The sequence below is a fragment of the Heloderma suspectum genome, chromosome 5 (genome assembly GCF_057233095.1).
Source record: "Heloderma suspectum isolate Gila_16-S chromosome 5, 16-S_ref, whole genome shotgun sequence".
NCBI classification, from domain to species: Eukaryota; Metazoa; Chordata; class Lepidosauria; order Squamata; family Helodermatidae; genus Heloderma; species Heloderma suspectum.
Genome location: NC_139462.1, coordinates 64639497 through 64663446, shown reverse-complemented (window position 1 = coordinate 64663446; position 23950 = coordinate 64639497). Strand labels below are relative to the sequence as shown.

At 40.5% G+C, this 23950-nt stretch overlaps 1 protein-coding gene across 5 annotated transcripts in view; it reads left to right on the top strand.

The window, feature by feature from the left end:
- Positions 1 to 23950, top strand: part of LRBA (LPS responsive beige-like anchor protein) — a 518402-nt gene that overhangs the window by 401728 nt on the left and 92724 nt on the right. For all 5 annotated transcript variants that reach the window (XM_084856247.1, XM_084856246.1, XM_084856243.1 and 2 more), the window contains exon 47: positions 19595 to 19747. In XM_084856247.1, coding sequence (XP_084712373.1) covers positions 19595 to 19747 — 153 coding nt within the window. The remainder of the gene's footprint in view (positions 1 to 19594; positions 19748 to 23950) is intronic.

Sequence of the window (23950 nt, the reverse complement as noted above, 5' to 3'; positions counted from 1 at the left end):
ACTGAATCCTGAATGTGATCTCCACCCAACTGGTGCCTGAACCAGTTGTGATAGTATCACAATGAGGATACAATGATAAGCAAATTCTAACTGAAATGGTTTGCTCTGCGGAAAGCAAAATCCTGAGTGTTAATCAGAGACACAGGTAATATTCCTTCGGCAACCATAACTGGAAGCTAACACATGACCAATGGCAAACCTGATTTCACAAGGTTTTCTGTATTTCAATTATTGCTGTTATTATTTTCTCCCCTTTTTATTGTTCACTGCTTGGATATTTTATTACATGTAGGGTGGCATATAAATCTTGTAAATCTATCAATCAGTGAAGGACAAACATGAAGTAATAACAGCATAGGTGGTTAAGAGGGCAGGCAAGAAGAAAACTAGCCAGTCCTGTATTGGTTCCCTTTTTATTTTCCTACAGGAGACCAGAGAAGGGAAGTCTGCAGTCCCGTTTGCCCCAAGTGCCCCCAAACCCAGACCAACCAGCACTGGGACAGCTTGCTGGTGGGCAGGGCCTCAAGCAGTGGTGCCAGCGAACCATGGGCAGTCATCAACACCAGCTACAATGCCACCTGGCTTCCACATGCCTTTCTCCCCTCTCCCCACCAGGCACAACACAACACTACCACTGAGAGGGAGAAAACACGTTTCCCAATGCTTTCCAGTTTAAATGTACCTTGCTGTGAGCATGTGCAGCAGTGCACATGGATGCATGGAAGCCCTGGGAATCACGTTTGTTATGCTTCCCAGTGTGAGGTGTACACTTCCACCCAAGCTCACAGCAGAGTTTAAGCCTGATACCTGTACTGCTGTGAGTTTACCATCCTCCCCAAGAAAGATATGTTTGAACAAGGGAATGCTTGCTGGAGAAGGTGACAGAGAGGTTCTAGTGGTGCTGAACAGGGTCTGGGCCTAACTCAAAAGGGTCTCACTGGGTCAAGCTGCTGAAATGTGTTTTCAGGCTTCTGATGTTGAGATCTAGTAGCATCACTATTTCTGATGCTTAGAGTAGTTTTATTATGAATGCAAGAATTGTTTATGTACACAAATAGTTTTAAAGCCTGCTTTTGACATCTAGTGAATTCACCTGAACTTAGACAGTTCCCATTCAGTTTTGTTCAGAAGAGAACATGACTGTCCTTATTTGCTATATGATCCATCAGATGAAAATTATCTGCAGTAGAAGTCAAATTGTACTTAACTGTGTCAAAGTTCACATCTGTCTAATATTTTAAAAGTATTTTTGGAAGGTAAAATATGTTTTACATTCTATATAACTACGGAGTAAAAACATATGTTTGACTTGGGGTGGAGGCGGCAGGAAGCACTAGGACATAGCTGACAAGAAAGTAACAATAAGAAAGGCATCTGTAATTTGCATGTTCTTCCATTCTGCCATCTAGCTATTAATGTGCAATGTTTAAGCTAGATATGCAGGAAGGAGTTAATACAATGAATCATCACTGAAAAGAAAATTTGCAAGGTTCAAGCAAAGGTTAGACTGTAGTTCAAAATTAGTCTGATGCTTTGATCACAAGTCCCTGGGCTTTCATGGCATGATGACATGGATTGGTTGTGACCACATATATGGTCTAGTTTTATTTCCTGGGGTGTGATACCAAATGACACAAATTGCTTCCAAAGCTGACCCATGAGATTCTTCTTACAACATGCAATGCTTTAGACCAGTTTTTACAGGTTCCCATGCTAACATTCCTTGTGTTTTTTTAAAACAAATTCCAAATAAATGAGTGAGTAGCACAATTCAGGCGAGTGCAGTCTGCTAATCTTAGACTGATGTCCAATTTTATTCTGTAAAATAAAATACATATATCATGACAATAAATAAAACTGGTAAACGTTTGGCTTAATAGAAGGGATAGAAATTGTAAAAGAATATGAAAATGATCCAGCCAAAGTTGAGCACTTCAGAGACCCCTTTTTTCAGGGGAGAGTTAAAGATGTGATTAAACCACTAAAAGAAATGGGAATTAAATGTTCTTAGTTTTAGCTGAATCATGTCATATCTTATATCAATGATTTTCTCATGTATCAGTATGCTAAAAATTTATCAACAGTTTAAGGCAATAGGATTGAGAATAAGATTGTAGTGTGATAAAGATAACTTTAAAATGCTGATTCAGAGACTAAGTGCATTTCTTTGTTAATTGAACTCTTACTGTGACAACATCCTCCCTCCCCCCTTTTTTTACTGAGGAAGAGAGAGAGAGAGAGAGAGAGAGCATACATTGGTGTAATTTGTTGAAAGCATCTTGAGAGAAATAATGTATATGTACCAGTGGAAATATAACAGCTTGTGTTTGAGGCTAGGTTATCAATGGTTACCTGGGGACTGATGTTGGTTTGGAAAATATGAGATTGGAGATTTGGCTAATTTGATAAATGAGCTTTTATGAGTTTATTACTAACTAAAGGCACTTCCAAAAATTGCATCAGTAGGCAACAACTGCAAGGAAACAGGAAGTACAACAGGAAATACTTCATTTTAAGAGGTACTTGCTTTTGTCAGGTATCAGTAGTTCTTTCTACCATGCCAATCCTTTGTGGCACTGATTAGAGCAGGAATTCCTGGGCTCATCTCCGCCCAAAATACATAGGGCCATCTCCAATTGTGTCAACATCTGTGTAAATGATGTTGTGCTAGTGGAAACTAGGGTCTGAACTATGCATGAGAGGAGAATCCAACTAAAACTAAAGTTACATTTGCACAAGTATGGTTGTGCAAGTGTACTAGGCAACCGATTGTGCAAGTGTACTGGGCAACCACTTGCACAATGGAAAGATTTGGCAGAACTCTATTAGCACTATTTGAGTTTGCAGAATGATACCGTTGGATACTGCCCCATAGTTTGTAGATGATCAGTAGAGTTATTTGGAATACTCATCACCTACTCTTTATATGAAAATACCCTTAGGTTTCTGGTGTTTTTGTGTTTATCATCAAAACCTGTGCATAAGATCCAGATTTCCTCTTCTACACATGGAGACAACCTTTAAGCTAAAATCAGGGACACCTATCTGTGTGAAGCATTCTGCTTACAGGAATCCTGAACTAATTGTCTTTGTTTTATTTCTGTCTCTGTCACTCACTCACACGCCATATACACAGGCTTGTTGAATGGTATTGCAGGCTATGTACAGCTTTTAATATTGTTTAGCAGTATATCAGGAACTTAGGCCTGTAATTTTATCGACATTTTATCTTACATTTGGATATGAATCTATCTTCCTGTTTCTAGTTTTGGTTCATCTACTTGCCCTTGAAAATTCTACATCCTATTGAATGGGACCTCAAAAATAGAATATAGATTCTTTCAGCATTATTTTCTATCATTCCAGTTCTGTGATCATGGTTCCACTGAAGAATTAAAGGAGCCAGGAAGAGCACAATAAAGAGCACAATTAGTGCATTAATTCTAATGCATTAATAATTAATAATTAAGAAATATAGTGTTCAAAGAATTCGATATACATCATCTTGGCTGAAGTGAAATTTGAATCACAGACTTTGAAGCTTCACACATTTATTTAATTCTTCTTTGAAAATTTTATGTTCTGACTTTTCATTCCATAGGCATATACAAGGCGGCTAACAGCAGCACCATAAAACAAGCAATTAAAACAGGATTAATCAGCTACATGGCAGTCATATAAAGCAACAGGGGTGTTGCTAGGTTCTTAAAAGATCCGGGACACAGGCCTCTAACACAAATTTGCATGCATATATGTCCGAGTCTAAGCGCACCTTCTGTGTGTGTGTATGTACGTATGTTTATGTGTGGGTGTGGTGTGCTTGTGTGTGTATGTATAGATTACATACATACAGTCAGGGCCAGAAATACTGGAACAAGGATAACTGTTTTGGCAGTTGACCTCTGTTGTTGTTGTTGTTCAGTCGTTCAGTCATGTCTGACTCTTCGTGAGCCCATGGACCATAGCACGCCAGGCCTTCCTGTCCTGTGCTTTCTCCTGGAGCACGCTCAAGTCCATATTCATTGCATCGGTGATGCTATCTAGCCATCTCATCCTCTGCTGTCCCCTTCTCCTTTTGCCTTCAGTCTTTCCCAGCATCAGGGTCTTTTCCAGAGAGTTTTCTCTTCGCATTAGGTGGCCAAAATATTTGAGCTTCAGCTTCAGTATCTGTCCTTCCAATGAGCAGTCAGGGTTGATTTCCTTTAGGATGGACTGATTTGACCTCCTTGCAGTCCAGGGGACTCGTAAGAGTCTTCTCCAGCACCACAGTTCGAAAACATCAATTCTTCGGCGCTCAGCCTTCCTTATAGTCCAGCTCTCACAGCCATACGTTACTACTGGGAAAACCATAGCTTTGATTAGACGGACCTTTGTCGGCAAGGTGATGTCTCTGCTTCTTACTATGCTGTCTAGGTTTGCCTTTGCTTTCCTCCCAAGGAGCAAGCATCTTTTAATTTCATGGCTACAGTCACCGTCTGCGGTGATCTTGGAGCCCAAGAAAATAAAATCTGTCACTGCTTCCATTTCTTCCCCTTCCATATGCCAGGAAGTGATGGGGCCAGATGCCATGATCTTCGTTTTTTTAATGTTGAGTTTCAAACCAGCTTTTGCACTCTCCTCTTTCACCCTCAACAAGAGGCTCTTTAGATCCTCTTCGCTTTCTGCCATTAGGGTGGTATCATCTGCGTATCTGAGGTTGTTGATAATTCTCCCAGCAATCTTAATTCCGACCTGTGCTTCATCCAACCCGGCGTTTCTCATGATGTACTCTGCATATAAGTTAAATAAGCAGGGAGACAATATGCAGCCTTGTCGTACTCCTTTCCCAATTTTGACCCAATCGGTTGTTCCATGTCCGGTTCTTACGGTTGCTTCTTGACCCTCGTACAGGTTTCTCAGGAGACAGGAAAGGTGGTCTGGTACCCCCATCTCTTTCAGAATTTGCCACAGTTTGTTGTGATCCACAAAATCAAAGGCTTTTGCGTAGTCAATGAAGCAGAAATAGACGTTTTTCTGGAATTCTCTTGCTTTCTCCATGATCCAGCGAACGTTAGCAATTTGATCTCTAGTTCCTCTGCCTCTTCGAAACCCAGCTTGTACTTCCGGTAGTTCTCAGTTCGCATACTGCTGAAGCCTAGCTTGTAGGATTTTGAGCATCACCTTGCTGGCATGTGAAATGAGCGCAATTGTACGGTAGTTTGAACACTCTTTAGCATTTTCCTTCTTCGGAATTGGAATGTAAACTGACCTTTTCCAGTCTTGTGGCCACTGTTGAGTGTTCCAAATTTGTTGGTCTATTGAGTGCAGCACTTTAACAGCATCATCTTTAGGATTTTAAATAGCTCAGCTGGAATACTGTCATCTCTGCTAGCTTTGTTGTTAGTAATGCTTCCTAAGAGCCACTTGACTTTACTCTTGAGGATGTCCGGCTCAAGTTCAGTGACCGCACTATCATGGCTATCAGGGACATTCAGATCTTTCTTGGATAGTTCTTCTGTGTATTCTTTCCACCTCTTCTTAATCTCATCTGCTTCTGTTAGGTCCCTGCCTTCTTTGTCCTTTATCATGCCCATCTTTGCACAAAACGTTCCCTTGAGATCTCCGATTTTCTTGAAGAGATCTCTAGTCTTTCCCATTCTGTTGTTTTCCTCGATTTCTTTGCATTGTTCATTTAAGAAGGCCTTCTTGTCTCTCCTTGCTATTCTCTGGAACTCTGCATTCAGTTGGATATATCTTCCGCTTTCTCCCTTGCTTTTCACTTCCTTTCTTTCCTCAGCTACTTGTAAAGCCTCATCAGACAGCCACTTTGCTTTCTTGCATTTCTTTTTCTTGGGGATGGATTGAATGTTACGGACCTCCGTCCATAGTTCCTCAGGCACTCTGTCTATCAGGTCTAATCCCTGAAATCTATTCCTCACCTCCACTGTATATTCATAAGGGATAGGATTTAGGTCATACCTGAATGGTTTAGTGGTTTTCCCTACGTTCTTCAATTTAAGCCGAAATTTTGCAACAAGAAGCTCATGATCTGAGCCACAGTCAGCACCAGGTCTTGTTTTGACTGACTGTATAGAGCTTTTCTATCTTTGGCTGCAAAGGACATAATCAATCTGATTTCGATATTGACCATCTGGTGATGTCCATGTGTAGAGTCGCCTCTTGTGCTGTTGGAAAAGAGTGTTTGCTATGATCAGCGTATTCCCTTGGCAAAACTCTATTAGCTTTTGTCCTGCTTCATTTTGTACACCAAGGCCATGCCTGCCTGTTATCCCGGTGATTTCTTGACTTCCTACTTTAGCATTCCAATCCCCTATGATGAAGAGGACATTTTTTTTGGTGTTAGTTCTAGAAGGTGATGCAGGTCTTCATAGAACCGATCAACCTCAGCTTCTTCGGCATCAGTGGTTGGGGACTTGAATTACTGTGATGCTGAATGGTTTGCCTTGGATTCGTACTGAGATCATTCTATCATTTTTGAGATTGTACCCCAGTACTGCTTTTCCCACCCTTTTCTTGACTATGAGTGCTACTCCATTTCTTCTAAGGGATTCTTGCCCACAGTAGTAGATATAATGGTCACCTGAATTAAATTCGCCCATGCCTGTCCATTTTAGTTCGCTGATTCCCAAGATGTCGATGTTCAGTCTTGACATCTCATGTTTGACCACCTCCAGCTTACCTTGATTCATTGATCTTACATTCCAGATTCCTAAACAATATTGTTCTTTACAGCATCAGACTTTCTTTTCACCACCAGACACATCCACAGCTGAGTGTCCTTTCGGCTTTGTCCCAGTCGCTTCACTCTTTCTGGCGCTACTTGGAAATACCCTCTGCTCTTCCCCAGTAGTATATCGGACACCTTCCGACCTGAGGGGCTCATCTTCCGGCGTCATCTCTTTTAGCCTTGTGATACGTTCCATGGGGTTTTCTTGGCAAGAATGCTGGAGTGGGTTGCCATTTCCTTCTCCAGTGGACCACATTTTGTCAGAACTCTCCGCCATGACCTGTCCATCTTGGGTGGCTCTGCACGGCATAGCTTATGGCTTCACTGAGTTACGCAAGCCCCTTCACCACAACAAGGCAGTGATCCATGAAGGGGTGGCCTCTGTACACCACTACATTGAAGTTGAAAGAAACACAGCCAGATGGCAGCGAAGTCAGGACTTTCAGCTGTAATTCAAGGGGTTTGACAAAAGTGGGGCACTAACCATTCAGGAAGTACAGCCAGTAGCATATACCCCCCCTATTGTTGGTGGCTCATAAGTAATGGAACGAATGGCTGACAAGCAGCTGCATGGCCAGGTGTGGCCTGTTTCCTGTGTACCCCATGACCAATCAAGCAGATAAAAGGCCTGGAGGTGGTTCTGAGTGTTACATTTGCATTTGGTAGCTGTTCACTGGAACTCCCAACATAAGGTCCAAAGGAGGCCATCATTAGGCTGAGGAAACAACATAAACCCATCAGAGAGATAGCAAAAAGATTGGGAGTGGCCAACACAACAGTTTGGAACATCCTGAAAAAGAAGGAATTAACTGGCAAGCTCAGCAACAGCAAAAGGCCTGGAAGACCACAGAAGACAACTAAAGTGGATGACTGCAGAATTCTGCTCATGGTGAAGAGGAACCCTTTCACAACATCTAGCCAGGTCAAGTATGCTCTTGCGGAGATAGGCATGTCATTGTCAACATCTACAGTCAAGAGACGGCTTTATGAATGTAAATACAGTGGCTTCACAACAAGGTGCAAACCACTGGCAATGCTCAAGGACAGGCCAGATTAGCCTTTGCCAGCAATCACCTAAAAAAGCCTGCCCAGTTCTGGAATAAGATTCTTTGGACTTCTGAAACCAAGATTAACTTGTACCAGAATAATGGGAAGAGAAAAGTATGGAGAAGGAAAGGAACAGCTCATGATCCAAAGCATACCACATCATCTTTCAAACATGGTGGAGGCAGTGTTATTGCATGGGCATGTATGGCTGCCAATGGAACCGGGTCACCGGTGTTTATTGATGACCTGACTGCTGATAAAAGCAGCAGGACGAATTCTGAAGTGTATAGGGCTATATTTTCTGCTCATATTCAGCCAAATGCTGCCAAACTGATAGGACGCCGCTTCATATTGCAGATGGATCATGACCCAAAACATACAGCAAAAGCTACCCAAGAGTTTCTGAAGGCAAAGAAGTGGGATGTTCTTCAATGGCCAAGTCAGTCACCTGATCTCAACCCAATAGAGCATGCTTTTCACTTACTGAAGACAAGACTGAAGGCAGAAAGCCCCACAAACAAGCAGCAGCTGAAGGCAGCTGCAGTAAAGGCCTGGCAATGCATCTCGAAGGAGGAAACTCAGCATTTGGTTATGTCCATGGGTTCCAGACTTCAGGCAGTCATTGACTGCAAAGGATTTTCATTCAGGTATTAAAGGCGATCCTTAAGTTTGAAATGATGTTGGTTTGTTCCATTACTTATGAGCCACCAATGATGGGTGTGTGTGTATGCCACTGGCTGTCCTTCCTGAATGGTTAGTGTCCCACTTTTGTCCAACCCCTTGAATTACAGCTGAAAGTCCTGACTTCGCTCCCATCTGGGTGTGTTTCCTTTCAACTTCAATGTGGTGGTGTACAGAGGCCAACTGCCAAAATAGTTATCCTTGTTCCAATATTTCTGGCCCTGACTGTACATACATAAGAAGTGTGCACTGACTGCCCCCCCCCACTTCAACTCAGACCCTGATTCATCATTTTGGAAAACATCCCGCTTCTGCTCAGGCCAATTTGTAGTTGGTCCACTTCAGCTCAACACCAAACTTGAGTCAAGGTTTGGAAAAATGAGTCTTTATGCTTGCTGTTGACTACCATGGGAAATTAAGAAAAAAAATGTTACTTTTTTTCTCTTGGTCAGAACTGGATGATAATTTCAGGCATAGTAGCTCCCTAGAAGGGGATTAATGCCCAATGTCAGAAAAATAGGGGCAGGTTTTATATTTTGATTTTCTTTTAAAGGGAACTGCCAGTAACATTTTTATTCCTTGGAAGAATTGGATAAAAATTTCAGGATTCATTGCCCTGTCAGAGGAGATCATGTCCGCCCAATTTCAGAATGATAGCTACAGGGTTTTTTGTGCAAGGGTAGCCTTGACATTTGAGGTCTCCAAAAGAGGATATACTTATTTCTCTCCTTGTGGACCATTGTTCTGAAAATTACAGACAGCCTAAAGGTGTCCCTAAGTAAGAAACCAGCAAAGTTTCAGAAGGATAGGTGCAGCAGTACATGTGGAAGGGAAGTTTACCAATTTGGGGGAGGGAGTGATTTTCTTTCCCTTCCCTTCACCCACCCATCCCCCAATAGTTTTTGGGTAAATTTGTATGAAAATGCACAGGTCATTAGACTTGTCCCCCAGGCAAGAAACCTGCAAAGTTCCTGAAGGATATACATGCACGCAAATTTAGGATTACTAGAATTTATTTACATTTCACCAATGTTAGTAGCAGGAGAACATGGGTGGGAAGGTGCTGTTGCACACATGTCCTGCTTGTGGGTTTCCTGTGGGCATCTCATTGGCCACTGTGTGAACAGAATGCTGGACTAGATGGATCTTGGTCTGATGTAGCACAGGTCTTATGTTCTTAAATATAGAATGCCTCTGATCATATGCAGAATGCTTTTCTTTCACCACTGAGCACTTACCTTCTCCCCTCCACCAATTCTATTCCCCTCCATGCAACCATCCCTCCCCATCCTACCGTCCTCCAGCAACTCTTCATAAAAACAGATGTCTTGTTTTGTGCAACTCTCCTCTACCTCCTCCTTGTTATGCACAAGCTCTCATTGTATCTTCCTCCACATAACTTCATTTGTGCCAAGACTTCACCAGGATTCAGTCAGTGAGTCCGTTTTCAAAACTAGGGCTAAGTTATGGAGAAACTCTGAGCATGTACTAAGTGCCTTTCCCTCACCACTGAAGCTAGAGTTCATGAAAAATGAAAAACACAAATGACAAAACATGCATTGAAGTGAACTGAAAGGGTAGTCAGTTCGTTAGACTGGAATTGGGTAGCCTGCAGTACCATGCGCACAGCTCAGGACTTATTTCTGAGTAAACTTGCAGAACATCAGGATGCAAACCTCCCTGCAAAAGTAATTTGTGCTGGAATCCTATACACACTTTCCTGAGGGTAAGCCTCATTAAACATAATGGGGCTTCTGAGCAAGCATACATAGGATTGTATAAATGACTAGTATTTATCTCCTCTCCACTTAAAAAACAAACCCAAATCTCCTATTTTTATGAAAGCATATTTAATGCTATGTTTCTGTTCATAGAAACATAGGAAGCTGCCTTATACTGCGTCAGAGCCTGTGTTCATCTAGCCCAATATTGTCAACACTGGCTGGCAGCAGCGGCTCTCCAGGGTTTCAGGAAGGATTCTTTCCTACCTGGAGATGCTGGGGATTGAACCTGGACCTTTTGTAGGCCAAGCATCCGCTCTGCCAATGAGCTACAGCCCTTTCTATTGCTGGATAATGGCAACTGACAACCCAAACAGACCCAGATTTGTTTCTCTGAAACCTCGTGAAAAACAAACCCTCTTGCCTGTCTGTATTAGTCAAGTACAGTTCAGAACTTGTCTTGCCCATCAAAGAGAATTCTCTTTAAGAATTCCTCAAGATTTGTTCTGGATGGAATAGAAAGAAAGAAAGAACAGGATAGGGGAGGGAAGAAGAAAAGAAGAATGGTGAAATGCAGAGTGGGGGGCGGGTGGGTAGAGAGAATTCCCTAAGCTAAGTGGCTCCTTTCAGAGAGGTAGTACTTCAGAGGAATTTAGGCAGGTTTGTAAGGATTGCATGTAGTTAAATTAACTTTATGCGGTGAGGTAGCTGAGGGTTTTTTCTAGCTTTTTAAAAACTGTAGTACCTATTTAAAAGCCCGAGCAGTTTCTCGATCATGATGCCACATAGTCCTAATCCGCCTTTTGGAATAATTTGAGTCCAACAGCTATTTTGGAGAAATTAAAGTGGATGGGGAGAAAGAACTTTGTGGAGGCTGATTGGATCCTTTGCTGTACTGAAGCTACTAAACTTCTGCAGAAGCCAAAGGTTCCAGTTTGGGGCAGTAAAATCAGAAGCTGTGTGAAATACCAGTATTTCACAAGGAGCTCTTACTTCCCTTCCTTCTCCCTCTTCAAAATGTCATTGCAAGCAAGCTCCCAACAGTGTGCATGTAAGAGCAGAAAAGGAGGGGGAGAGTGAAAACACAATGAGCAGACTGTGGAAGGAAAGGTGGCAGTCTCCCCTCTAGTTAAAATGCTGGTGTATTCACACTGGAGTCCCTATTGGTCTGCCAAGGGAGTGAGTCCTAAGGCCTCCTAGTAACAGCAAGGCTACTACATTCAGAGGGAAGAAGCAGGCTTATATTAAGTAGGGCTGTGCGCTGCTTCAGATCTGGATCTGAATTCCGAACTGAAGCAGGGTGACTCGGACCAAATCGGTCCAGATCTGAAGCGGACCCAGATCAGTCCAAAGTGGGTCAGATCAGTCCAAATCGATTCAGAGCGCTTTGGGTGATTCTGAAGCCCAGACAGCCTTTCTAGGAAATGTAACAATTTCCTTAAATTAGGAGGGGGAGAGGAGGAGTTGGGAGGGGGGAACTGAGCCTTGCAAGTGACATCTAGCTGCCAATAGGGCTGAACCCAGGAGTCTCCCATCACCATGGGGTGATTGAGAATGGGGTGCAATCACTACTCTATAAGGAAAGGCTTCATTGTTTGGGCTATTTAATTTAGAAGAAAGGCAAATAAAGGGGAGATTTATACAATTATATGGAGTAGTGAAAGTGGAGCAGTGCAATAAATAAGCTGAGCTCAGTGTTACTTTTTCCCAGGTAATGTATATGGCAGCCAAAGAGATGTTTAACTTTTTTCTTCCCTGAATGGCCTCAGGTCCTCCAGTGAAGCTGAATAGTGGCAGATTCAGGACAGACAAAAGGAAAGTACTATTTGCACTTCAAAAAATCTACACCAGAGATTAGGGATAGTGCCCTCCTAATGGTCACCTTAAATACCTTCTGATTAGGATCTCTAATCCCCTGTGTGGCTTGACAGTTTTTACTTTTTCTTTTAGTCTTTGATAAAAGGAAACTTTATTTATGGCTAACACAAAAGCCACCGGACCTAACTGTCTGAAATTTGGCAGGTTCAGTCAGCTCCTTAGGGGCTGTCAGGTCCACAAATTCCATGCACTTACGTGAAGCACAAACAATTATAGATCTTTGCTCTGACAGATTTTCTTGAAAAATGCAAATTTTACCTGTGACTAGCACAAAAGGCACTGAACCTAACTGTCTGAAATTTGGCAGGTTCAATCAGCTCCATGGGGCCTACCAGATCTCCAGATTACATGTATTTATTGTAGGAACTAAAAATGTTATGGCCGTTTCTGTTTTCCAATGCAAGTCAATGGGAAAATGTAAAAAAAAAAAAAAAAAGGCACTTACGACAGCTCATCCGGGGGCCCATGCCCAGGTGGGCTTGCTAATAATGACGCCATTGTAAAGCAATAAACAGTAAAGCCACAGATAGCATAACAATAGAGTCACAAGAGGCAGGAGAAGCTTCCAGGTCAGCAACTTACGATTCAGTTTGATGCATGTGAGATACAAAACCTCTTTAAAGCATTTACACAGGTGTCGGGGGCTGGAGTCTCAGGAAGAGTTCTTATGCTATGGGAAGTAATTGATATGTTGCAGTGCTGGCTCCAGGAATTGGGAGACCCTTGGACAAGGCGCCCTCATTGGGCCTTCTCTAAGGAACTGCTGCCCCCTCGCTTGCCCACTTCTCCTGTGCCCAATCCACACAACTGTTCCGAAGGCACGCTGCACCTCCATCTCCTAATTCTTATAATTGCTTAGATGCTCAGAGTGGGCAGATGAACAGGCAGTGACAACAAGGAAGAGGATGACAAAAAGCAGGAATAGGAGGCAGTGTGTCCTCTGCAGAGGTATAGACCTTGGCAGGTGCCCAACAATGCCTACCGCTGTCGCTGGCCCTGATTGGTAGTGTGGAAGTTCTGTGACGTGTTCACTGGGAAATCTATACCCAGTCTTGCAAAAGCCTGTGTTAGAATGTGATGCATTGTTTGGAAAAATGCTGTAATGTAACGAGCCCGTCATTGACAGTAAGACTTGGGCTCTTTAACATGAGCCTAATATAACAAGCAGTTGCTCTTTCATTTATTTTTACATCATAGTTGTACATTTTAAAAGTAAAATGTATGAAGAACAATATCTAGAAATGTATGGGATCAAAATGAAAATAATTTAAGAGTTCTCTTATTATCTAGCTATGAAAGGTATGAACGTGTTGAACTTAATAGTTTTCTTTATAGACTGATCCACTTTAAATCATTAATCATAGAATCATAGAAGAGTAGGGTTGGAAGGGGCCTACAAGGCCATTGAGTCCAACCCCCTGCTCAATGCAGGAATCCAAGTCAGAGCATCCCTGACAGATGGCTGTCCAGCCTCGTCTTGAATGCCTCCAGTATGGGAGAGCCCACCACCTCCCTAGGGAATTGATTCCATTGTCGTATTGCTCTAACAGTCAGGAAGTTTTTCCTGATGTTCAGCCAGAATCTGGCTTCCTGTAACTTGAGCCCATTATTCCGTGTCCTGCACTCTGGGATGATCAAGAAGAGATCCTGGCCTTCTTCTCTGTGACAACCTTTCAAGTACTTGAAGAGTGCTATCATATCTCCCCTCAGTCTTCTCTTCTCAAGGCTAAACATGCCCAGTTCTTTCAGTCTCTCTTCATAGGGCTTTGTTTCCAGTCCCCTGATCATCTTTGTTGCCCTCCTCTGAACCCTCTCCAGTTTGTCTGAATCTTTCTTCAAGTGTGGTGCCCAGAACTGGACACAGTACTCCCGATGAGGCCTAACCAGTGCTGAGTAGAGGGGAACTAGTACTTCCCGGGATTTGGAAGCAATGCTTCTATTAATGCAGCCCAGAAGAGCATTTGCCTTTTTTGCAGCCACATCACATTGTTGGCTCATATTCAGCTTGTGATCAACAACAATTCCAAGATCCTTCTCGCTTGTAGCGTTGTTGAGCCACGTATCCCCCATCTTGTAACTGTGCATTTGGTTTCTTTTTCCTAGGTGCACCACTTGGCATTTATCCCTATTAAATGTCATTCTGTTGTTTTCTGCCCAGCGCTCTAGTCTATCCAGATCACTTTGAATTTTGTTTCTGTGTTCCAAAGTATTAGCTATCCTGCCCAATTTTGTGTCATCTGCAAATCTGATCAGCATTCCCTGCACCTCCTCCTCCAAGTCATTAATAAAAATTGAAGAGCACTGGGCCCAGGACTGAGCCCTGCGGTACCCCACTCATTACCTCTCCCCAGTTTGAGAAGGTCCCATTGATAAGTACTCTTTGAGTCCGATTCTGTAGCCAACTGTGGATCCACCGGATTGTTGTTTCATCTAGCCCACTTTGAGCTAGTTTGCTCATCAGGATATCATGGGGCACTTTGTCAAAAGCTTTGCTGAAGTCGAGGTATATGATGTCTACAGCATTCCCACAGTCTACAAGGGAGGTTACTTGATCAAAAAATGCGGCATTGTTGCCCTGTACTTTGAGAATGAATTTCATTTAATTTGATAGACGTAAATTATTATTTTTTTGAAAATACTTTTTATTCTATTTTTTAATTTTATAAATGAAATAAACAATACCAACAACCTAATCAATAACTACAATTTCCCAACAATACAGTATTCTTAAGAGGACACAGCAATAACAGAAAAGAAAGAGAAAACAGAAGAAGGAGAAGGAAGAAAAAAAAACATGAAAAAAATATAAAGGATTATTTAAAGAAATTAAATTTAAACTCCATTACACAGAAACTTCAGATCACACTCTGCTTAAAAATTATACCTATAACATTGGCAATATGTTGGATAAACGTAAATTAGCAGCAACTTCATGACACCTATGAAAAGGAAAGCCTGTTTCTAGAGGGGCAATAGGGATTGGAGAAATGGGGGAGGGGAAACCAGACATTTATGACTTTGTTTCCATTTCCCCAAATTTCCCCCAAATGCCTTTTCTGTTTTGGAATAATACTTCACATCCTCTTCTTGCTAACTTTTTTCCTCTAGGACAATGTGATGACTTATAACTTATGTAGGTACTGAGGGATACATATACATATGCAGGAATATTGTGCCAGAAATGCCATGCTAATTCTTGCTAACTTGCAGGTTATTTTTAATTCACTATAATTACCTGTGGAATGTCCCACTTCGCTGACATCCTATTTAAATCAGATTGCCAGCTACTGCAGACAAGCCCTGTGTAAGATATAATACTGGGCTTGTTGGGCTCTGCACAGGCAATGTTTATGCATATTCATAATCACATTTAAAATGGCCTTGGTATAAAAGGCAAGCACAAGTCATGTCATTAGTGGCCAATAAAATGCAATGCATTTTTTGTTAATTTTCCTTAAAAGTAATAATCGTCGTAATGTAAAAGTCACCTGTAAGCTAGCCGCTATTGCCAAGGTATATCTTGCATGGCATTGCAGTAGAATTAATAAATAAATACAATCTATATATCTCCCAAAGTTGTAATTAATTAAGAAATAACAAAACAAGTGTGATTTCTTAGATGGTGTCATAATAAGCTGAATAGCTTGTGTAATGCATTCATGATGTCAATATTCAGCATTGTAAGACATTTGGCTAATAACTGGGCAGAATATTAAACTGAAAGCAATCTATGGATTTTTGGTATTGTATAAAATCAGTAATATATTATTTTTATAATTTAATGGATTTGAATACTCCCATTTTGTCATTTAGTCAATAACATGCCTCGGAATAATTTTCTGACAGTTTTTTAAATGGCATTTTGTATTAGTTTCATTTTGGTCTTGTTTTAGGATAATTGGCATGACTGTATACAGATATGTAGGATGCAAAGCCATAGAGTTTTTTTTCACAAGGACCAAGGCGATAATAGCTTAATTCTTGCTTGATTTTTCCTGCCTTTTTCCTGCAACTTTAGGCTGACCCTGTCCATAATCTGATGACCTGCCATTGCACTCAGCTATTTAGAAAACTGTTCTGGCCATAGTTGACCTGAGGGTGGTATCTGGAAGACCACTGATCCATTGACCCATGTCAAGAGTGGATTTAGAATCCAATCTACTGGGCCTCTGACATAGTTAGGCACTGGGGCCACAACACATAATGTGTTTTTCTGCTTATTAAATGCCGAGTAGTTTTCACTTGTTAGAAAGAAGACCAATTTTACACCAGTTACTTGCAATGAAATCATTTCCTGAAGCATTTACAAATATTAAGTCTCTCCATGCATGAATTGCCAATTACAAAAAAATAATAGATTTCCCACAAAATTCAAAATTCCCTTTCCCTTTGCTTAGCTTAATTGTGCTTGTATCAGCTGGGACATTCATATTATGTTCTATTGTAGTATGTATTTTAAAGCCTTTAAAAAAACTAGAAAAGCAGCACTATCCGGTCAACATTTGTATGACCCATATTTTACAACATAAATGATATATTGTTAAGTCACCTCTTTAATTTAGAAAAAGGATAACTGGACACTAAAGCAGCTTTATTATAAAGCAACTTTGATGGAACCTTATATTTATTTTTGTTTTTATCCCACAAAGACAATTGTTTCAGTATTCAACCAGTTAAAGTTTCAATAGTTTATTTTAACTGTTTTAATGAATTAAAGTAAATAAGAATGAAACTTTTCTGTCATTTAAAAACACAGTATTTCAAACATATAGAATGAAGGAAAAAGTAGAATGAAGACAATAAAATTGCTGAGATTCTACATTAGGAAAATCTTCTTTCCTTTAAAACATATCAACCACTTTTTCTCATTAACTTGGCACCTATTGGCTGCAATCCAGAGAGAACGACTAGCCTTGTTCAGATATAAACACTTTTGCTTCTATTTTTAACTGATAGCAGTTTGGTGTTATGCCTGAATCTGGACAAAATGTGGTTTGTCTTAACTATGGTTTACTGAAGCAAGCCAACTTCAGATTGTGGTTCTGAAGGTCACTTGTTTCAGTAAACCATAGTTAAGATTAAGCACAGTTTAGGGTTCATACATAATGCTATCCTTTGAGCAATTGAAAATGAGCCCAAGGTTCATTCATGTAATGCTAAACCATAGTTTTGTGCACATGCAGGCATCCTGCAGCCAACAGAGCTGTAGGATGCTCCTCCCACTTTTCCCTGCCACCCAGGTAGTCACCTAGCAGTGGCAGGGTGGAGAACAGGTACCTGTTTCCCTGCTGCTAATAGCGATCTATATCAAGATAACTGGGGAGGAGAAAAAAGATTTAAGCCTTTCCACCTCCCCAGCAATCCTCATACATATTGCTCTTTCCCCTCTGCTATTAGCAGAGATCTCTGCATCAGGATCACTGGGAAGGGGGAGAACCTTTGGCTATGACTTCTTTAAAGCGATCCTGTTGCAGATTACTCTGTGCTCTTACAGCAATCTGTATCAGGATGACTGCGGTTGGGTGGGGACATTAATGTTGACCTCCCAGCAATCTATATCAGGATCATAGGGGTGAGGTGGGGGGTAACTTCTCCCTCCTTCCAATGAACCTGGTGCAGATCCTGGTGCCAATAGTAGTGAGGAAACAGTAATCTGAACCCCCTCTACCTCATCACCTGACATTGCATGAGGTTCTTGGGGCCAAAATAGTTTTGCATTCGGTCAAAAGGAGGCCAGTAAACGTACATATAGTCAGATTCAGAGCAAGCAGCCTCTTGCATGTCATTATAAGCTGCTTCTTAAATTCACCTGTATCCAAAGGTGGCTACTCAGCTAACAGAAGATGTCTGCCAGTGCAATAGTTGAGGGGGGGAGATTTCGGTGATACCCTCTCCTCTCTCCAGCCCTACGCATACCCCCAGATGTTCTCTGGAGGATTAGGTGGCCCGCTGGAACAGATTTTCTGGTGCATGGTGGGCTGCCGAGGGAGGGGGGATTGCACAGAATTACCCACCTTCTCATTCTGCTGGTGGAAGTCTTCCATCAGCCAAGTGGCCATTATTGAATACCACTGAAGAGATCGTGAAATGCAGTTCATGATGTGTGGGTCTGGGGTGGGGATGCTGGCCTTCAGAAATAACAAAAGCCTTATTACATAGATGGCTTCTTGGGTTGGGTCATTGCTTGATTTAAAATGCACATAGACTCAGCAATTCAAATCAATTCACAAAGAATAGATCAACTTTAAAAGTCCAATTCAAATCCATTTCTAGAGATTCCATGCATAGAAGAAGTCTTCCATGAGTGGAACAGAAGTTTTTGTTATGTTTCAGTGTCTAAATAACTTGATTGTGCCAGCTAATATATACTTTTGGCCTTACTGCAATAATAAACTAGCTGTCAGTTTTTAAAATTAACCAGTGTTTAACTGGTTGTGCTGCTGTTGCTATTGGCAAGGTGACTATTATAGACGGACAATAATCTTGATAATTCAGAAGAGAAGTGAAGACCATCCCATAGTAGTAGAACTGCTGTTGCCAGTTTTTCTAAGGTTTTGAGTGGTAAGCCCAAGCAAAATGTGCAAGTGTGAAATGCTTTTGTCATGAGCAGGACTTGCTTATGTACGTAACCCTGCCGTTGTGTATATTAACCATTGCTACTGAAACCAAAGATGCTAAGCATGAGCATGTTAAACCTATTCAGAGGATCTGAGTTGAGAATTTAGAGACCTGTTTCTGAGGCTGAGTTATTAGGACTTTGAAATGGGATATTTTTCAGGTAGCTCATTATTGGTAAATCAAGTGGGATCTATATTTTGCAGTATTCTTTAGTAACTAATAGACATTAGGATGCTTATAAACATGAGATTTTTTTTAAAGGAATGATATAATATGAAGGTGACATGTTTGCAGCTTTGATTTAAATGTGTTAATGGATGTTTGCTTTTATAGTTCTAATAGTGTATGAATATTTTCTTATATTATAGTCAATAGCACGTTACATCTGTTTTGAGACAATAAAAACATCAGGTATTTTGAGGACTTTTCCATTCTGCATGCCACAGTTCTTAAAAAAAAAAAAAAAAAGGCTTTGCCTCAGGAGCACTTGCAGTAGAGCATTTAATGTTGCAGCACCCACCCTCTGGAGCACTTCACTAATTGATGTTAGATAGGCCTCACAGTTCTGACATTTAGATATCTTCTTAAAACTCATTTGTTCACACAGGGTTTCCCTGAAGTGTGGCCCAGCCAGCTATGGTTTGTAAATTAATTTTGTATTGTATTGTTTTATTGTTATATTTATTGTTGTTTTGATGCCATTCTATTTTATGTTCACCGCCTTGATACCTCTGTGGAAAGCAGTATATAAATTTGAGTAATAAATAAAAATAAATAATAAATCAGAACTGGTACCAAAAAGTTGTAAATATTTTTTTTCATTGCACTCTGCTACCTTTTCTTAGTATTACTGTTTACATAATTGGGAGACTTTTGTGATAACCCAATTTATAACATGTCACTGGTTTTTATTTCCATATAGGAGCTGGTTCCTGAATTTTATTATCTCCCTGAGATGTTTGTCAACTTCAATAATTACAATCTCGGAGTGATGGATGATGGAACAGTGGTGTCTGATGTTGAACTTCCACCATGGGCCAAAACCCCAGAAGATTTTGTTCGCCTGAATAGATTGGTAAGATCACAGCCAACTATTGTATGTGTTAAGAGCTGATGTTTGAAATTTCTTTCTTCAAGAGAATGAGATGTGTCCTTTTGTTCTGGGATCGAAAGATACTTCAGGGCTCTGGAATGCCTAATGGGAATTGTTTACTAAAACAGTTGATCCTCATGCTTATTTCTGTGGATCTTAGTTTTGCTGCATTGGAAATGCAGTGGCTTTCTCAATATTTTAATGTAACTGTTCCCTAATACTTTCTTAACCCAATATTCAGATTTCTTTTGACACCTTTCTTGGCTTTTCAAATTTACAGTTATCATTGAAATTACTAATGTCACTGTTAGAGTAGTGAAAGTTAGGCAAAATTTACATGTCTTTACATATCACATTAGGTATTTGATTAGAGCCATTTCAGTGGGAAACTACAACAGTTATGTATGTTAACTATAACACATGAAAAGAGTGGAATTTCAAAGCTTTTGCTTTCCACCTCCCACTTCACTTGGCTTTTAACTTGTTAAATTCTGAGTCTTTGCATCCACACATTATATCTCTCACTTGAGCTATTTTCCCACAGTGATCCACTGAAAGCAGATACTGTCAAATACTGTGATAGATTTTCCACGCATGTTCATTCTAGGTAATAGTCCAAGCATCTCCACTTGCTGTGGTAATCCATTGCAACTTGTTAGTTTGATCATACTCTGCCAGTGATGATTTTCTCCTAAATACTCTGAATTGTATCACACATCTTCAGCTATTTCCATCTCACACAAACAAGCTACAGCTACTCAAGTTTGGGTGTATCTATTCCATGCTCTTCAATTTATGGTAAAAAAAAAAAATCCTTTATTCCAGCCTTGCAATCTTTTTTTAATTATCTGAAAGATATGTAGGAGTTTTTAATTTATTCATTTTCTTAGGATGCAATCATATACCTTTCCTCGGAGTAAGACCTATTGATTTCCCTGTAATTATAGGATTAGAGTCACACTTCTTCACTATACACTATATGTTAAGTGAACCCAGGACCATGGTTTGAAGTCACATGATGAAGCCAGATTGCACAAGTTAAAAAGGTTTGCATTTGCTTAATGCCTATTTGGAAGGGTACTTAGGAACCTCATGTAAACCACCTTGAGCTCCATAATAAAAGAAAAGCAGAATATACACGTAATAAATGAAAATGAACATTATATTTATAGTACATAAATGCGTGTGTGCATCTAAAAAACTATTTTATATCTTTTACTGTTTCAAAATGGCAATCCTTCAGATTTACTTTCTTAATTAAAAAGGTGACAATATTTAGTTCTGCTTGTTCAGTATATCAAAATATATTGTGTAGAATGATACAGATAAGGAAAGTCTACCTTCATAACATTTTGTATGTGGCTTTTGCTCTTTGTGGAAGGCCTTGCAAATATTGTGCCCAAATGAAATGGAATATATAAGTAATTACATTATTAATAAATGTTCTTCTGGACTTATGCAATTACATAGCACCAGTGCCTGTATTAGTCAGCTGTCTTCTTAGTATTTTTATAAGATTATAAAAACATGAGTAATGAGCAGAATTGTAAATATATGTATTTCTATTTTAATACTTTGACAAAGATTTTTGTAATAACACGTTACTCCCCCCACCCCAGAGTTGTCCATACATTACATCCTTGCAGCTTCCTAGATCACAATAAATTATGGCAGTAGTTTTAAGTGCCCATTTTGTAAGCTATCACATGTGGATTTTTTCCCCTTTCAGTTCTCTCTACAGATTTTTCTGCAATGATTGGACCTCATGAAATGTATACTGCTTTGATCTGTGACCTTTTTGTGGTGCTAATCGGGTTCCTGATATCATTATACCTTGCTCATTAATCATATTTCCTACATCCCATCAGCCAACTAGACAGCCCAAGCCTCTGTTTCAGCCCTGTGCCTGGCAGGTTTCTGCTTTTCCAGATTATTACACTGTGATACTTTGGCTTCTCATAACCAGACCCACATCAAGCTGTGTACTACAATTAAAGTCAGATGGTCCTCAGGTTGAACAGGCATATAGTGTTGCAGCTGTCTGTCTCTTATTGGAATAGACCAGCAAAAGGAACAGATGATATATAGGACAGTACATAATAACAGATTGTACAGTACCAGGTCAATAGCAGGGGTTCACAATGCTAATTGGCAGACATAGTTAATTTAATCTGACTCTCCAGATTAAAAATAAAAAGCAAGATTTGGTTTCATTAAAAGAAATAACATATTTATCCATCTTGTCTTTCTTTTGGAAGAAAGAAGTAAGAAACAATGTGAAGACAATCCTCTTTTAAGATATAAATGTTTTAAGAAATAACATAAACTACAGTGATTTATAATACTCTGATTTCTAAATTAATAATTAAAACCACTTATATAAAACAAGAAATCTCAATACAATAAGACACCCCCCCCATCAAGTTTAAACAATAGGAAAAGATCAGGATAAAAGGCATTAATCCTCCTAATCAAAGAGACTACCGGATGAGTGGATAAGCGGACGGAGTTCAACAGAGGAAGTACAACAACTGGAAAGGCCCTGTCATTTAGGTCCAAGGTGGGGAACTGGTGGCCCTGCAGATGTTGGTGAAGTACATCTCCCATCATCCCTGTTGATTGGCCATGTTGGCTGGGTCTGATGGGAGTTGGAGGCCAAGAACATCTGTAGAGCCACAGGTTCCCCACCCCTGATTTAGGTACTATGAATTGGACATGAAATCAAACTGGTAGTCAGTTAATACTTTTAAGTACTTTTAAGTTCTTTTAAGTTTAGATATGTTCCCTAGAATTAGTCCCAGTCAACAACCTTGCTGCTGTATCCCAAACGATTTGAAATTTCTGAACAGTCTTCAGCAGGCAGCCCTATATGATGTGAATTGCTGTAATCTAGCCTGGAAGTTTTCATGGTATGGGAAACTGTAGCCAGATCCTCTACTTTAAGATGCACTGCTAAACAATTAGCTACACTTTCCTAACACGCTATTTCAAATAATGCTTTAATACAAAGGAACTAAATTTTTATTCTTGGTGCATTCCTTCATATTTTACATAGTTTGACCAAGCATTATTATATATTTCCTTAGTTTCCTTGACCCTTAAAATATATATTTTTTTAAAAAAAATGCCAAGCCCATTTTGAGTAAATGCTCTCTTCCTATTTGTACCTTACACTTTTAATCAATTCATAAAATAATTATCCTGTTGTATTTTAAATTAGTAATGATTATCCTTTCTACATAATCAATACTAGTTAGTTAGGTATCTTGTACAATCAACACATATTTCTTATTATGGGACCACACCAGCTATGTAGATTAGACTCATGTGCACTATAAATATCAATGAAAGCCTACAAAAGCATGGGGGGACAATCCTATGGCCGCTAGACAGCGGCTAGGCAGCCATAGGATATCATGTTTTCTGGGAACCCACCTCGGAGCCTACGGTCCGAGGTCGATTCCTGGAGAACTGACCTCCCCCCATTTCTGCGCTGCCTCAGAGGCAGTGCGGAACAGCCCCATCCTCCTCATTCGCAAGAGGAGCACGGAAGGGCTGGAAAGGGGGGGGCGTGTCTGGGGGGTTGATCTGAGGCAGGGAGGGCAGAAATGCCTGTACGACACATCCAATGTGATCACATTCACATTGCTTGTACCAACTGTATCCTCTAGTTGTTGCTTTTAATGTTGAAATGTAATTAAGGGCGCAATCCTATCCAGATAGGCAGCCACAACTGGCTGTCTAGCCGAAAAGGCAGGGCAGGAGGAGTGCGGAGGGAACGATACCCTCCGTGCTTCTCCTGCCCTGCACTGGATAGGCGGTCGCCTCCAAGTTCAGAGGCGGCTGCCTATCTGGATAGGATTGCGCCCTTAATTACATTTTAACATTAAAAGCAACAACTAGAGGATACAGTTGGTACAAGCAATGTTAATGTGATCTCTTATTACCCTAATTCTGGTATAGCATGCAAGTATTGCCAGCAAGACTCGCCTTGAATAAGCTGGTTCAGGAGGTAGCAGGAGCAGAGATCAGATTTCATGGACTTGGATCCCAGATAGTAGGGAGTGGTATAATTTTGCATGGTCTGTGTGATTTCCCAGACATGACTGCAGTTTTGACTGCAGATTCAGTTAACCCATTACTTAAGGTCACCTGAGCACCTAAACAGACAACTCAGCCTGCCCC